This window comes from Enoplosus armatus, chromosome 7 (assembly GCF_043641665.1).
Source record: "Enoplosus armatus isolate fEnoArm2 chromosome 7, fEnoArm2.hap1, whole genome shotgun sequence".
Lineage (NCBI taxonomy): Eukaryota > Metazoa > Chordata > Actinopteri > Centrarchiformes > Enoplosidae > Enoplosus > Enoplosus armatus.
Window position 1 is genome coordinate 25,950,881 of NC_092186.1, and position 17,366 is coordinate 25,968,246.

The 17,366-nt window shown below is 44.1% G+C and overlaps 1 protein-coding gene across 1 annotated transcript in view; it reads left to right on the top strand.

Moving 5' to 3' along the window:
- Positions 1 to 17,366, top strand: part of ptprfa (protein tyrosine phosphatase receptor type Fa) — a 221,827-nt gene that overhangs the window by 79,535 nt on the left and 124,926 nt on the right. The window contains exons 5-8 of the mRNA XM_070909026.1: positions 5,721 to 5,909; positions 10,212 to 10,220; positions 12,077 to 12,094; positions 16,386 to 16,496. Coding sequence (XP_070765127.1) covers positions 5,721 to 5,909; positions 10,212 to 10,220; positions 12,077 to 12,094; positions 16,386 to 16,496 — 327 coding nt within the window. The remainder of the gene's footprint in view (positions 1 to 5,720; positions 5,910 to 10,211; positions 10,221 to 12,076; positions 12,095 to 16,385; positions 16,497 to 17,366) is intronic.

Here is a 17,366-nt window from a genome sequence, read left to right on the forward strand (position 1 = left end):
GAAAAAAATGCCATAATATTGTTTTTTATAATCACATTTTCAAGTCACCAAAACCTGGCTTGCAGTAGCGACTCATGTGCTCATGGGTCCATATTCCCCAAAGAGACGAGAGGAGGTGTTGGGTTACCAATAAGAGGCAGGGCAGGCTTATAGAGTGACTGAGAGGAGTGGACATGTCAGCACACCATTATTCTGCATGTCTACACTCTTTGACTGACAGCCAATCGGCTGCAGCACAGCGACAGCTCTCCTTGTGTTTCAGCATTGCTCGCTGACTAACTTTAAAAGCCAGTTTCAGTTTTTCTTTTTTTTTTCTTCTCTTGGAGTCACAGTGGATTAAGTTCTAGAGTCTCCTTTAAAAAAAAAAAAGCACTGTAATTCCTCCCCTCTCAAGTGCTACATTTATGGTGAAGTCCTTTCATTTACTACGCTCACAAAGCTCATGCATGAATATCAGGTGTCTTGGGAGGGGTACAAAATCCTACATGCGTAACCAGCTTTGCTCTATTGTCATGGAGCGTGTCGAAGATTCAGTCCTCTGTAGTTGTTAGTTTGGGACCACGCCATCTGAGACAAGACAGAGGTTATGGGGTTTCAGGGTGACTCAAAGATGTCTCTTTCAGTCGTCTTAGTCTGTTAAAACAAATTCAAAGCCATTTTCCCTGATTCCCAGGCTGTGTCAGCTCCCTGGAAAAACACCGACTGCGCACACAAGACGATACACAAGCCCTGGATCTCGCATGTTGTTGCTTGTCATGTTTGCCAAAAAGAAGGATTTCCCATCAAAGACCTAACTTGTATTTAATTAAAACGAATAACTTCAGAATCATACAAATCCCCCCGCTTTGTTCTGAAGTTATTAGTTTTAATTAAATACAAGTTAGGTCTTTGATGAGCTATTTGTGGAGAGAGTACCCTTCGTGGAAAAATAAGTACAATAGAAGGTCCCCGAGTGATGTTTTCCTTCCGTTCTTATTTATTTGTAACTACAATCAAGTATTCAAGATTTTGTGAGCTTATATGTTGTAGTTCAGTAACAGAGGTCGGAGTTCTTGGTGGATGTAAGGTGTGAGGAGCTCCTTAGTCTACTACTCATCAAAATATTTTCTTAGATAGCCCACTTCCAATATATCTTTAACACTAAAACATGCGACATGAGTGCCAGCAGCAATCAGTTCATGGTCTGGTCATCCGGCACAGATGTCTCACAGAGTTAGGAGACTGTTTTACTTTGAATGCTTCCTGAAACTGTTACATTACGTAGCAGGCATCCATCGTCTCGGGCCTCCAGTGTGAGGCACTTTGGGCCCAGACAAGGCGTGATACTAAATGCATATTCCATGTATCGTCAGGGATTGCTGATTGGTCAGGCGAACATGCCGTCACATCACAGTATAGATGACTAAAACAAACACAACACATGTTTTCTTGCAGAAATGGGGAGACACTCCGGATCTGAGTCAGAATCAGCTTTATTGGCCAAGTACGGGAACACATAGGAGGACTTTGACTCGAGTTTTAAGTTGCCCTCATTGTTACAATTTACGTGAAAAGATAGAAATAGACATACAGCTAAAAACAAGGACAATAAAGCTGAACAAAGGACATAGGACAATGATGTAAATAGTAGGTGAAAATATATAAATATATAGAAAAAAGCAACAATGACCAACATCTGACTCTGGAGGTGCGTAGGTCCTGAATGGAGGCCAGGCTGGCACCACTGATTTTTCCCTGCCGTCCTGACTGTCCGTTGTAGTCTGTCCCTGTCCTGTTTGGTGGCCGATCCAAACCAGATCCAATGATGGATGTGCAGAGAACAGACTGGATGATTGCAGTGTGGAACTTTGTCAGCAGCTCCTGAGGCAGGTGCAGGTTGAACTTCCTGAGCTGGCACAGGAAGCACATCCTCTGCTGGGCCTTTTTGATTATGGCGTTGATGGTGGACGCCCACTTTAGGTCTTGGGTCCTCCTGAAGTCATCTTCACAGTTTTTAGCCGTGTGTTCAGCTCCAGGTTGTTATGACCACACCAGAAGGCCAACTGTTTAACCTCCTACCTGTATGCAGACTCATGACCGATGACCGTTGTGTAATCTCCAAACTTCTCCTGAGGTGCAGTCGTTGGGGGGCGTCCCTGGGGGGCGCCAGTGCTGATTTTTCTGCTGCCTCCTTTCTGTCAGGAAGTTTGTGATCCACTGACAAGTGGGGGCTGGCACAGTGAGCTGGGTAAGTTTAGAGGGGATGATGGTGTTGAATGCAGAGCTGAAGTCCACAAACCGGACCCTTGCATATGTCCATGGGGAGTCGAGGTGTTGCAGTCCCAACTGCAGGGGTTCCAGCAGGAGGTGGCCTGTGATGTCCTTCAGGTGGGCCAACACCAGTCTCTTGAGGGACGCCGGGGTGACAGGCCTGTAGTCACTGAGTCTTGTGAAGGTTTCTTGGGGACCCGGGTTGATTGTTGAACGTTTGAAGCAGGAGGGGACTTCACACAGCTCCAGTGATCTGTTGAAGGTGTCTGTTGACAATGCGGGCTAGCTGGTCATCACAGGCTTTTAGACAGGGGGGGGGGTGACACGCTGTCTGGGCCTGGTGCCTTCTTGATCTGCTGTCTCCGAAAGAGCTGACACACATCCTCTTCACAGATCCTTAGTGCAGGTGGAGGGTCAGTGGGGAGCGGTGAGGGGATGGCAGGGGGCGCAGTTGGTTGTGTGATGTCTGAGTCGGAGCAGGTTAGGGGTGTGAATGTTGGCTCATCACAAAACACAATCAGGTCATCAGCCAGTCTCTTTTGTCGGCACATTTGTGGCCTGGTTGGACAGGATTCTGTCGCCACTTTTGCAGGCCTCCTCCTTATGCCTGACGATGCTGACTGAGTTTAGCTATAAACAAGGGTTTGTCGACATCTGGGAGCAAGTGAAGCGTATGATGCTGGCTCTGGCACTGGGCCCTGTGTTTGGAAAAGCCTTAAAAAAATAAAAAAGAAAGAAAAAAATTGCAGTGACCTTTCCTCTGTTTCACAGTTCCACCTCGCAGCGGCAACAACATCAATCCTGTTTTGCTTCGCCTTGGTTACAGTTAGTGCGTGTTAGAGCGCTCTGTGCTCGTGGAATTTGTCATGGCTAAAAGGCTAAAAGAATTCTGACAGGCTATTCTTTTTGTCGGGACGTCGTGAGGTGACGGTTCCTGTCCACTATGATACAGTACACGGGATAAAACAATCGTGTGTTGTGCCCAACGCCCCATTTTCATTTCTGATCCGTCAGGTCGGGCCATTATGAGGCTGATATCGTGTAGTTTGACCCCTGCATAAGGTGGCAGCTTACATAGTGACTGAGAGCACCTGGGCCCGGGTGAACGTGGGCGACCCGGCCTATAAATTACATGAACCAGCAAGAGCAGAGGGAGCAAGACTCCAAAGAAACCAAACCACAGTTTACAACATGCGTTCACAAATTGGTTGGTTTGGCAGCAGTGGCTTCTGGGGGATGCTGCAAGGGGCCCCTTTGGTTTGAACAGTAACCCTGCACACGTGTGTGCACTCTAATGCCGGTGAGAAACCACAACAAAGGACTAATCTCATTTGCTTACGTTGTCTAAGCTCTTTAATAGAGGCCGTCCCAGTGTGGCAACTTGAAATGAAAGAGCCTAAATGAAAATGACCAAAATGGAGAAAGCTCAATATGGAAATAGATAAGGATCTATCTATAATGAAATGAGGAATTTGCAAGGTCTGGAAGTTCAACATCCTGTTTAACACGATTTAACCCCCTCCTGGGTCTGGGGGTGAACATTTTGCAGAGGTTTCTGCTTTTGTTAATGTATTGATAAACACAAATAAGCATATTCCCCAAAAAAACTAATTTTTGCTGGTGCAAATAGTTACTTGAAGTCATCCGTTAGAGAAAGGGTTGTACACGATACCAGTCTAATAAAAATGACAAATGAAATGCATTATTAAATACTTGTAATGATGGTATTTTGCCTTTCACGTATATGTATATGTTAAATATCGGAATAGGACTTCCTATCACTATCCTCGATGTCTCTCGTAAAGGTAAATGGACGTATTCACCCGCAGGCACCCGACTGACTTCATTAAACAAACTGGCAAGGCGAAGTTTTCCACAAGGCCTTTCAGAAAAGGCCCTCCGTGTGTTGGCAAATAAAAAGCACAGAATTCATTTAAGATATCATGCAGTCATTTCCCCTCAGAATTCACCATGGTTATAGCAGAGGCTAATGATGTCCTTGTAGCCGTGTAATCATCACCATCATTTCTAATGATGGCAGTCATTTCTAGGAATGAGTCAGAAATGCGAGTCTCCCTCTGTGCGTAGATCACAAAATCCCCATCCTCAGCTGTCATCGCATCACAGCTGGCAACAGCCGGCTTGATTCTTCGTCTTTTTCTTTTTCTTTTTTTAAAATCACAACGCAGAAACAAGAGTACAGGTTGTCCACAGTCACAAAAATCGTCAGGCACAAGTTGGGCTTCTCCTTTTTTGCATAGGTGTTTCAGGGAGGATGGCACAAATAATAATAGGAGGAGGAATATTAACAGCGGCTGAGGGTGTGAAATTCTCCACCTCTGAAGACCGGCCGTAAACACTGATTACTGATTCGACCTCAACTCAAGGAATCTGCCGATACTGCCACCAGTGCTCTCTTTTTCCAATTTATCTGTACACCTCACCGCGTGGAACTCATGGGGCTCGTTTTCATGCACTAAAAACTCAGTCAGAGGCGCGCTGTGACGGAAACAATTCAAAAGTCATCATGACATTGACAAAGAAACTGTATTTAATGGAAATTGGTGACATTATTGTCTAAACTGAGTCTGAATCAGATCTGTGTGATAATCCTCCATTTTGCACAACCTTTTAAGGTGATCCTTGACTTCATGTCTACAGTCAATGGGGGATCATTAGGTAAAAAAAAGACCAGCAAATCTGGTGAAAACTGATGATCTTATTCAAAGGTTACACCTGCATCACTTTACATTGTCGCAACTCTGCACCAACACTGTACGCTCACTCGACCCTGTGTATTGATACCCCCCCAAAGGGTGTCTGAGGCAGAACAGTAGATTAAGACAATGTATGTACAATATACTGTAGATTCATAGTGTAATATACATCTAATATGCGGATCCTCTACAGATGTAAATGACACATATATTTATTAATATTATCACACCTGGCATTATAATCTGTACCCCCGCCTATTGGATGTGACAGTGACAAATAAATGTATCATGTATCATGCGCGAGGGAGGGTTGGAGCGGCGCGTGAAGCTCTCGCTGTTGCTGTGTCTGTCCTCAGCTGCACGGACAGAGGTGTGGAATGGGATTTTTCAAGCCTGTGATTTTATCACGTTTCGTCCACAATTTGGCAGGATTGACATTTGACCGCGCTAAGCGTTTCAGATTATTCTCTTTCAGAATGCATCGTCCCCCCCTCTCTCGTTCACACAGATCCATGACGGAAAAAATTCCATAGAAGGATTAGTCATTGCGAGGCCCAGCAATATTTACATTAGCACTGGATTTTACTGTGTTTGTTGAATTTCATGTGGGGGAACCTGTGGTATGAGCGGGGAAATCTCAGCGCAGTGTCCAGGCTGAAGAGCACAACGGATGGTTGACTGAAGTCTTAACGGTCATTGTCCACTGTCCAGCTGTCGGAGCTGCCAATGTTTGTTTGTCTCTATCTGTCACAGAGGACCAGATCCCTCATGGTTTCCCCACCATCGACATGGGGCCGCAGCTGAAGGTTGTGGAGAGAACGCGCACCGCCACGATGCTGTGCGCAGCCAGCGGCAACCCTGACCCGGAGATCTACTGGTTCAAAGACTTCCTGCCCGTGGACATCAGCAGCAGCAACGGGCGCATAAAACAGCTGCGTTCAGGTAAAGTGCTCATCCCCACGTGTTCACTCACACAGGTCTTGCTGTTCAGCAAACGGTGGCACATGTTGCGTGGAACGTGACACAAAAGTGCGGTTAGCTGCACTTTCAGGCGTCGGTGCATGAGGCAACTGACCTTTAAATAACCTTGTGAAACTCAAATATGGCGCAGGTGGAATTGGGGTAAGATTTGGATGAAACCACACTATCGTGACAATTACTGCGTATGTGTAGTATAACCACAGGCTTCACATGCAAGTCTTTTATATTTACAGTAACTAGGGCTCAGTATTTCAGTATTATCACATCAAATGTCTGGTCTAGTCAAGTTTTGTTTACTTAATCTCAGATCGGAGAGAGAGAACTAATCATAATTTTGACAATTTTTAGACTGTATTTTTACAAGGCAAAGGTGTGTATGACTGCTTGTGTTTCGACAACACTTGACATTTGAAGGGTTCGGCTTCTTTTGTTAAATAAAAAAAATGAAACTATTTCTATTCTTTTTTTGAATTTTTCTCAGTTTACAATGATATAAAACAACTGTTACATCTGAGAAGCTGGAACCCCCGTAAACACTTGGCATTTCCCCGTGATAAATGACTTAAATGATGATTAATGTTTTGTTGATCAATTAATCAACACGTTTGCTTTTTATATTTCTCATAGTAAGGTGTGAAAAAACTGCCGAAACCCAGGGATTGTGTCAGCATTAGTGTTAAAACATTTAAACTGTATCCAGCCCGAGGAGTCACGCGGTTAATGTTGAAAACTGTTTTATCCCGCCCGAGGATGTGATTTCAAGCAGTCATGTTTTATTAAACATCATATAATAGTTCTATATTTCACCACAAAACAATTTTTGTACGTTTTTTGAATAGTCAAGTCAAGTCAATTTTGGGACTTTACAGTCTGTACAGCATGCGACACCCTCTGTCCTTAGACCCTGGATTCGGATGAGGGAAACCCCCCCCCCCCCCCCCCCCACAAAAAAACACTTTAACAGGGAAAAAAAAGGGGGAGAAACCTCAGGATGAGCAGCAGAGGAGGGATCCCTCTCCCAGGACGGGGTGTTGCTTGTGCAGAATAGACCCACATCGTGAAATTAGTATAGTAGTACAGTACGGACAAAAGTATAAATAGATTGTAACATGATATGATATGAACATGATGTGAAGAATGGACCCAGGAGGACGTCGAGCAACTACAGATGTCGCCAAACAGACCTGAGTTCTCCACCGCGGAGACCTGGAAGAGGACGGACCACGCAAGCAGAACTCAAGCAAAATAATTCACACGGAGAGGAGAAAGAAAGGAAAAGATAAGAAAAGGTCCTGCAGCCATCTGACTTCTTTTTAACTCTGCTGACAGACCGTTGATTTTATGTAAAGATGGACGACATGGCAGCTCCTCAAAAGTGAAGCCGATACGTCTCGATCGCCCCCTGGTGGCTGGCTGCGCTATAGGGCATAAGCCCCGCCCCCTCTATGTTAGCGGATGGGACATGGGCCAAACTAAAAAAATGAGTCAAATTCATATTTTTTCCCAAAGATGGTTTCTGTCATTTTAGGTAGTTCTCATCACGCTGATGTTTGTTCAAGCGTTCGTTTTTCTGAAGTGGAAGTGGAGACGTGTCTATATAGTCTATGGGACAGACAGGAGGCCTGTATGCTCGGAGCATGGGATGGGATATGAGGTTTAAGGAGGTCATACAGGTATGTGCAGGTATTTACAAGTTACATCAGAAGCACGTTAAAGTCTGATCTGACACGGATAGGGAGCCAATGAAGGGAAGCTAAGATTGGTGTGATCAAAAAAAAAAAGAATCACTCTACATCAAAAGCAACAATGATTTGATGGATTCTGAAAGTTGAAGAGCCGAAGGTTGCTCTCTGCTTTTCATATTCACAGAGTAAAACACACAATAAGCTCAGGATGGAAATAAATGTTTTGAGCAGGACATCATAGATTTCAGTAATTACCTGAGCAGCACCTGTGTGGGAATATTGGCGTGCCAACAGTGCTTAACACTCCGCAGACAGTGATGAATGTTAAAGCAGAGCCAGCCATTTGAGTCAGCTCTGTGAGGAATCGGCCGGGATCCAGGGGAGCAAATAGGGCATCTTTCTCTACGAAACCAGCCCGGCGGCTCGCAGCAAAGCTGGATGGCTGCTGGCTGAATTAACCGAGCTCCGTGCAACCTGTCAGCTGCCCTTTCTCTCTCTGTCTGTGAGAAAATAGAAATGTTCGCTGATTGCCAAAAATCGCGAGCACCTGCACAGCGCTGGAGCGGCTGTCCAGGGCCAAACTCTCTTGCCAGCCCTTGCAGCAAGAGTAAGAAGAAGCAGATTTCCCATCACAGACGGCCTGGGGCCCCTCCCGTGGCCGCTCTCATCTCAACACAGGCATACTGAGGGACGGGCTCTAGGATATCATTGGCTTTGAAGTCCACTCTGAGGATGTTCCCAAGTCACAGTCAGGGCCTTAAGTAAGGACAAACATGCCATGCATTATTAAGCGGGCAGCATGGCAATTTGTTTCAATTTGGTTCATAGGGCCCCGTCGTCACGTGCAGCACCACAGCAGCCAAGCACAGATGGCTGACTTCCTTTAATAAAAAGAAAATCTGTTATCCTGTGCCCACAAGGCAAGTGAAATATATAGCTGTGTGTAAAGTCAGCACTCCACCATTTTTCAATGTATTTGTTTCAATAGAACTTTGATTTGCTCATGAATTAGTTTGTCCTCTTAAATGACTTAAGAAACACTAATAGCTTCGTTTTTCAATTTGAGACCTTTGCTTTCTTTTGGAAAAAAAAAAAAAAACCCTCCAAAACTCAGCTTTGTCTGCCAGCAATTACGACCAAAGCTTGTCCATCGAAGAGTGACGTGACCCAGACCAGCGGCGGACTCCCTAGATGCTCGACCAGCAAGCGCTGTGACCGCTTGCCCTGGGATCTGATAGTCCAGGGTTTTCGCGAAAGAAGAGGATTAGCGCAACGGGACAAAGCTGGAGTGAAAACGTCAAGCTCCTGATTCAGCAGCCAGATGCTCAAACACAAGCAGTAAGCTGCGTGTTTCCACTGCGCCGAACCTCGCCCCGACACTGAAGACTGTTCATTGAGATTTTTCATGTTTTTTGTGAGTTAAGAAAGCAGAGAACTGTAGCCAAAGCTTATTTTTGCAGTCACTGGCTGTTAACGGGGTAACTCCATTCATGCAGTATTACAATTCCAGAAATTTAGGGGACTCGTAAGAGACAGGTTGAAAAAAAGGAATCAAAATCGAAGCAGCAAAGGTACTTTTATTCCCTAGTGTGTTTTTTTTGAAGATATTTTTGGGGCATTTTGGCCTTTATTCTAGAGTGACGGGGGGAGAGAGAGAGAAGGGGGGGGGGGACCATGGATTTTGTGTACGGTTACACCAATAGGCAAGAATGAATGGATCCTACAACTCCCATAATCCAAAGCGATTTCTTTTAGACCATTCCTGCCTGGTAAAAGGCCACACCTTTTTAACTCCATGCCCCCCAGTTTGTAACTGTTAAACATCTGTAGTCTACTCGCCCAAACCTAGATAATCCTAATGATATTACTATGACATCATTTAGGTTATTTTCTCAGATTTCACAAAGCTCTTCCAGAGCCACAGAAGACATGAAACGTTTTTTTTAGTTTTTTTTTTAGTAGTACTCCCCATGGCAAGAAAACTGATAGTGATGTTTAAATCAATGGAGGTCCCCTTTAACAGCCACCAGATTTTTCATGTGATGAGTATTTCATGAAGTTCTGCTTGGAAAGGGCAAAGTGGACAAAGGCCGGAACACAACGGGTGCATCTCCCACCGCGCACCGTCAGTTTGATACAGCAACTTGTCTGCAAAGTTGATGACGGTCTCAGCTGAAATATGAGGACTGCCAATAGATTACTACATCCTTTTTTTTTTTTTTTTTTTTTTTGATGGACACTACCACAGAAGCAAAAATCCTTTCAATCCAGACATTGTGAAAATATAATAAAGTCCTATTATTTTTCACAATGAAACCCCCGAAACCTGTCATGACGCCCTGATTTCATGCTGAAGTGGCTGACGTTGTACTCTTTTAGCTGTCAGACAGCTGTGGAGGGAAGTCATGGCAGGTTCTCAGTCTTGCCCAGCCCAGCCCCTGTGAAAGCTGCTGATGTCCCCTTCATCAGACCCCAGGGGCCACACAGCTTCCAGGGCCGCCGCCCCCACCCCCCACCCCCTTTTTCTGCAATCTCTCACCACCTATCTGACACTTCTTTGTGTTCCTGTCAACTCAAGAGCGGCTCGGTTTATTATCCAGATCGCCGGCATCTGCATAGTAACCATCCCTCTCTCATCCCGTTTGCCGCATATGACCTGATATGCCCAAATGGTGCCAGTTACTAATGATTACTCACACCAGGGATATGCAAGATTAAAGGCGGAAATACTGCTAATGTGTTGCTAGAATTAATAGTATTGGGGCAGAACAATTAGTCATTTTTAAATTACAATTTGAGAGGGGTTTTCAAATCACAAGAGATGTGATTCGAATTACATAACTTTCATAATTAACAGTGCCTTAACAATCTGTATAGGAGGTTTAGTTGGTGACCCAGAATTTTCCCTCTGATATAATGACAACAGTTGCAAGCAGATTTACTGAACTGTAGCTAATTAAAGTAAATTCTGTGAGATGGTCAAACGAAAAAAAAATGTCTGCTTAATGTGTTCTCTGAAAGCCAGTGTCTACGGAATCGCAATAGAGTTGGTGTTTTTCTCCATTCTGTATTCCCATTTCAAATTGCTCTGTCCTAAAATGAATGGGACTAACCCTAACCAGGGGGAAAATGAAATTTGCCCCTCGCTACCAGGTAGTACAGCTTTCACCTTGAAACCTCTGAATCTGGACCTCTGGGATTCTACTGTAGGGCTCAAGGAGTCCAGCTAAATGTGCAGAGCTGTCAGCTGTATTATTAGAGGCCGTCATTTGATTTTGCACATGATATCGTCAGATGTGACTTAGTTTAGATTCATGTCATAACACCATATGCACATAACACACTTGTCCAAAACTAGCAAGTTTGTCATTATTACCAAAGGTGGATAGGTATGTAGCTGTTATCAGTAAATCTATTTTGAATAGCTTTATTATAGTGGAATATTATTGAGTAATGTAAAGATTAATTGGTCAATGTTTTAGCCAGTTTTACAGCACCTAGAAGTTAGGACACAGGTCAGCTCTTTTCTCTACCGACGGTTTGGACTCTGGGAGGACCCCAACAAAAAAACTGCACTCTTTTATGTAGAAACAAGGAACATTGCGATTAATCTTGGCACAATCCCAACGTCTCTGTTGTATGTTTAATTTACAGAAGCAATGGCGATTCAATAGCAATTACATATTTCTCTCAAATTGTTCAGCCCTAAATAGTTGCTGGCACAAGATTAGATGATCCAAATGATACGACAAGTGCTACAAAAATAGACAATACATCTACAGTGTGCTAATTTTGGAGCTTGATAGAACAATTCTCTTGAGGCGGCAAACATCACAGTGTATTTCCAGGCAGGTTTCTTTGAATTGCATCAGAGGGAGAGCAGGCAGCTTGTGCTCTTATCTGCTTTTGTTACAGCAGGATGCTGGAGACAGATTAGAACCACAACAGACCTGTTGTCAGTGAACGAGGGGTCAAGTGCTTGATGGCCAGGTGCTGTGGGTGGGAATAAGGAGCTTTGTGATTACAACAGGATGCCAGATCTGTGGAGCAAATAACCAAGTGCGTAACGCAAATAAGCACCGTGTGAGAGTAAATCACCAGACGCGACGAATGACAGGCCGGCAGTTAGCTGGGGTATGAATGCAAACAATTTTGTGCTTATCAGGAGTTTATGGCAAAAATAACACAAAGTTGTACAGAAGAAAAGGCTTTTTTTTATACCAACAATACATTTGGCACAAAGATTTAACATAGTACCTTATTTATGGATTATACGGGTTTTTTTTTTATTTTTATAAACAGGGTGAGAATAGCAGTTGCTCTAATCTTTGCTGTTTTTCCTCTCTTTGCTCTCCTGCCATTCTTGTCTGTCTCTGTTTTACTTTCTTCTCTATATACTAATGGTTATCTCTAATCTTATTTGCATTCAAATTACCTCACCAGGTGGTACACCAATCAGAGGTAAGAATGCTGGTTACAGAAAACGCCTACTCATCCTCCTCTCCTCCTCACAGTTCCTCCCCTCTCCGCCATCGCCTCTGCCACCTCAGTGTGTCCCCATTTCCAGCTCTCTGTCCTTTTCACTTGCTCGGAAAACTGTCTCTGCCTCTCACCACATAACCCTTCAGAAGTCTGTATGGTCTTGGAAGAGATGAAAACAAGAGCCAGTGCGCACTAGCTAGTGACAACGCTCTCGAACAAAATCACTGATGATAGTCGACCTCGACAACTTACCAACTGATGTTCTGGGTGCGGTGGGCTAACACAGGGTTAGCACTAAGCTAACAAATACCATTGACAATGAAGTCCAGCAATCAATGTACAAAATTTGGATCAAAGATTCGTCTTTCATTCGGAAAGCGGGCAACGTAAATGATGTCTACTCGCTGGCCAGACTTAATAAGCACTCGCTTTGGTTGTGTTCACGCCTAACGTGTTTGGTGCGGCTGGTTCAGTTCGTCAAACTCAGCCACCCAACTCAGAAAAGTGGTCTCTGGTTCACCTCTAAATGGTGGTCTAGGGATCACCAGGAGTGGAATAATGTGATTTCGATTGAATTCGTCACATTAGGTACGTCCAGCGTTACTTACCATACGCATACGGTATCAGCATAGGCCCGCATACACTTTAAACCCACACTTTGATAGGAAGTGCTCACCTTCACTGTGTGGACCCAACCCACATTGTCATGAAGAGCTTTAACCTCCTAAGACCCAAGTTCTATCTTAATTTCTCTTTGCTATCTTGGCTTATTGGGACCTGATAAGTATAAAAACTAAGCATCATCTGTTGACATGATGTAGTTCCACATACGGGGACAATTTTGAATTTCCATATAAGCAGAATTAAGTATTATGGTATAACCCAAAATGTGATATCCACGCATGTGGATGCCAGGTCTTAGGAGGTTAAAAGACAAACCACTGCAAATCATGAGATGAGCATTCAAAGTTCTCTATGTTCACAAAAACCTTTGTTGTTTCAAGGGTGTGACATTGGAATACATGGCAGTCAGTTCAGAGAGTTATTATTTACCCTCCGAAACAATACAAGGAGTGGACCTAGGTCCAGACTTAAGTACATGGATCATGACTGAAAATTGAACGGTGGCAGATTTGACTATTTATTCTGTTTTGTCTGATGAAGCCAATCAACTCATAGTCCTAAAAGGACTGTTATAGCTTCGGAGCCAACAGCGAAGATAAATGTAACTTGCTGTCATGGTAATGAACTTGTTTCCCAGCGGCCTGTGAAGGGGTGATGATACAGGATGGCAGGTCACCAAATTTGGGGTTACCAAATTAGAGATTGCCTATACAGATCCCTTTGTTGACAGTTTCCATAATCAGCAGATGGAATTCCCTCAAATGTCCCGTTTTAGAGGGAAAGGCAGTTGATCTGCTTTGCTTTCACCACAAAGGAAACACGCCGTTAGAAGTGCACCCAGACCTACCTTTCCAGGCGGTCTCAGTCCAGTTGTTTGAGTGACAGCTGTCAAACCAGCCCAAGCAAACCGAAACAAAGAGACGACATGCACCAAACAGGTTAGGTGTGTAAGCCCTAAACCAAACCAAACTACATGTGTGAACACAGCCTTACAGTCCATCAGCTTCTCTATACCACAAGCAACATGGAGGTCCAACAATGCCAACAGGCTGTTACATCAGTATGAAGACATGATAAGGCTTTTAGCCGGCATTAATAAAAGGTCCTGTATATAGATCAAATATACTGTAGCATCGCATTCCTCACTACTTAAATGTTTAGCTGAGCATCCTACTGTCAGTTCTCCTAGATTTCGCTACCTATGAGCCAGGCCACGGAAGTAAGTCTGTTAGCTACGTGCTGAACTCCCCACTCGCATAATTAGTAGTAAGCAAACTGCTTTTCGGACCTCTGTCTGCACGCTGTCCTTGGAAGCTGCTTATCGAAATGCCGAATGTCTGATGGGCGGAGGAAGTTGCAGCAACTTCTAACATTTTGCTGAGGGCTTCACAGTCTTCATCTGTAAGAAGTCACACCTTCTCTCGCACTGCGCCGATTAGCCTTTGCCATGCCAAGAGGTCAGAGCAAAACGTCCATCGGCATCCATTCGCAATTCTCAGGAGAGAATTAAGCATTTTCTCTTAAAAAAAAAAAAAAAAAGGAGGCCTCTGCCATGTAGAGGTGCTGAATGTGCAATGAGATAGACAATCATCACAGTACGGAGAGTTGGAAATACATACATAATGAAAGATATTCAGCTGCTGCTGCTGCTGCTGAACATACTCCTATTCACACTGCAGCAACAGTGTGAGGATTGGTCTACAGTCTCCTGTGCTGACTCTTAATGGGAGTAAGTTAAGCACTTTGAAAAAGATACACCGCTCTTTCGTTATGATTTTGACATGATGTTTTGTGATATGTAGGAGAAAGGCTTACCTACGTGCTGTGTATGTGAGTGTGTGTGTGTGTGTGAGAGAGAGAGAGAGAGAGAGAGAGTAGTTTAGGGTCATACATCTCAGGCAGAGTGTCCTTGCTGGCTGCATCCCAGATGAAGGTTGCTCCTCCTCCTCCATCTCTGGGCTTGTTGTCTGCACCAGATCCACCAGGGATGTGGCTACACACATTTTATCAATGGCTTTTTGAGTTTTTAATTTTTATTTATTTATTTATTTTTTATCTTAAACTAATTCTTAACATTGTGTTACAAACCCATCCCATGTTGCATTTCAGGATTGTATTCTGAAATATGTACATGTTTAACATTTTTTTTTTCTTTTTTCCGCATTTCTTATTGTCCACTGCAAAACTGCATGATGTATGTGACATCCACAGCCAATACATGATTGGATATAATTGCATAGTCGTTAAAAAATGCATCCATGTTTTCTATCTCAAACCTAACCTTTCTACTGACAACTGAATCTTGAATGTATAAAATGCTGTGAAATTGTTATGAATTGTCCTTGTAATGAATGGGTGTAATTAATGGTGTCAGGTAAGTTACATCTTTCTTTTCCCCAAAATGAAAGGAGAAGTTTAGCGTACATAAGAAGTAGTCTGTTCTTAGGTTAGGGTTAGGGAGTGTAGCACGAGTGTTATACTAAAGGCTTTGACCAGTCGGGGGTTTTTAAGCTATTGCTGCTAATGTTGCAAATGTCTTTAACTACATCAACATTACATGCTATGTTTCAAAACAGGTGTTGCATGCTTTTCTATGCATGTTCTTTGAAACAGTGTTTAGACCACCCTAAGACACAGTGGTTTTTCGATGTGTTCAAGAACCACCTTACAATTACATGAAAATCTTTTGATTGACATTCCATTATGACTGTTGCCATGGGAGAACATCATTCAGCAATCAGTTCTGAAATGATGCTGCCAGATGATGATGCAGTCAGAACTTGGACTATTATGATCCTGATATGATCAACAGTAGTTTCCCTTGGTCCAAGTGGTAATATCACAATATCACACACAGTTATTTCCCACCATGCATTAAAGGATGAAGCTGGTGTTATTCTTATTGTCGACAACCACCATGTGAGAGACCCAAAACCAACTCAGCAATTTCCCTGCCCGGTCTGTGGCACTTAAGTCCTAAGCCCGTTGGTTTTTGCTGAAGATGTAGATCTTTAAAAGTTGCCCACATGTATTAAGTTTCATCAACAAAAGGAAAATTAATGTCCATGAAGACCAACATTCTACAGCCATGCCAGAGGCTTGGTGAGACTATTTTCATTCGGTGCACTAATGACTGCTAAAGGACAATGAATAAACTACAGTGCCCGTGATCGTTGTCATGACGGCACACGTCACCCATTGCAAGAACAAGAGGATATTTTAGAATATTGCCGGTTTTAACCTTTAAGCTTCTACAGTCAGTGGAGAGCTGCTGCTTCGCCTGGCACTGAACTGCGGCCTCGTCGCTCTCATGACGTCAAAGACCGACAGTGTTAGGGTGACACTACAGCTAGCAATGAGCCAGTTGGACAGAAGTCCTGGGTCATCTCGAACAAGCCTAATAATATCTGGTCATTGCCATAAATGATAAATAGCGCAGGCCTCCGGATAATAAACATGAATCCTGAATGCTTTCCTTATAGGTCTGGAATGAAAACAAAATGACAGGATCAAATTTGGGTAGATTTAGGCCAAGATATGGACAGCTAGGTGTGTGTAGGACTGGTGTTTGTGTGTCTGAATCAGATTGCTCTGCTGCCCCCGTCTGTGTAGACCTGAACGGTGACATTTTGGCCTCCCTCCCCAGGAGCGCTTCAGATTGAGAACAGCGAGGAGTCGGACCAGGGCAAGTACGAGTGCGTGGCAGTCAACAGCGCCGGGACTCGCTACTCGGCTCCGGCTAACCTTTATGTTCGAGGTAAGATCCCTCTTGACCCCAAACGACCCCTCCCCGCTGCCAGTCAGGCCACCCGCCTCCAACAGTAAGGTCCTCTCTCGTCACCTCCTCTGTGCCGATGCTCTGCCTCCCCGACTGCTAATAGGGAAGCGGCCTCCCTTCAACTGCAGCGAAAGTCAAACCTGTTGATGCCTGTCCGGGTCTCTGCTGTCACGCTCTCATTTCCTGCTCTCTCCATCTCCCTCTCTGTCTCGTCTTTGTCTCCCGGGCGGTGATTTATGTATTTTGCTCCAATGCCCTGTTGTTACTTTGCTTGACCTGCCTAACCTCACGGGTGACAAGGGGGGGATGTTTTGACTCATCAGGGGTGAAAGAGAGGTTGGCTGCGGTTCTGCCTCCTTGTTTTCAGGGGAGGAGGAGGATTACGTGTGGAGTCTTGCCACACAGAGCAAGCTGACACCTTCGCCGTCGTGCATGTCCCCGTGTGGGAGAAGACAGGCAGGAAATTCCCCCGAAAGCGGGCTCCAGTCGGCTGGATGTGCGGCAACAAAAGCCGACAGGGTGAAAGCCAGCCTCGGGGCTTCTCATAAGTAGGCCTTGTCAACAAACAACTCAATTAGCCTCAACCAGTATCAGGTTCTCAAAGGCAATTTTCAAAGCATGAGTAATTCATTGCTGCTTAGTTTCCATTGACAATGTTCTTTGATGCAGTTTTCCTTTGAAAGAAATGTCAAAGCTAAGTACAGTTGCTACCTCCTCTTTAGTGTTGTTTTGCAATATGTAACTATATAAATATAACTATATATATACATATATATATATATAGTTATATATATTCCCTTCCCCTTGTCTTAGCCCTAAAGCATCCGAAACACTATACTTAGATCGAAG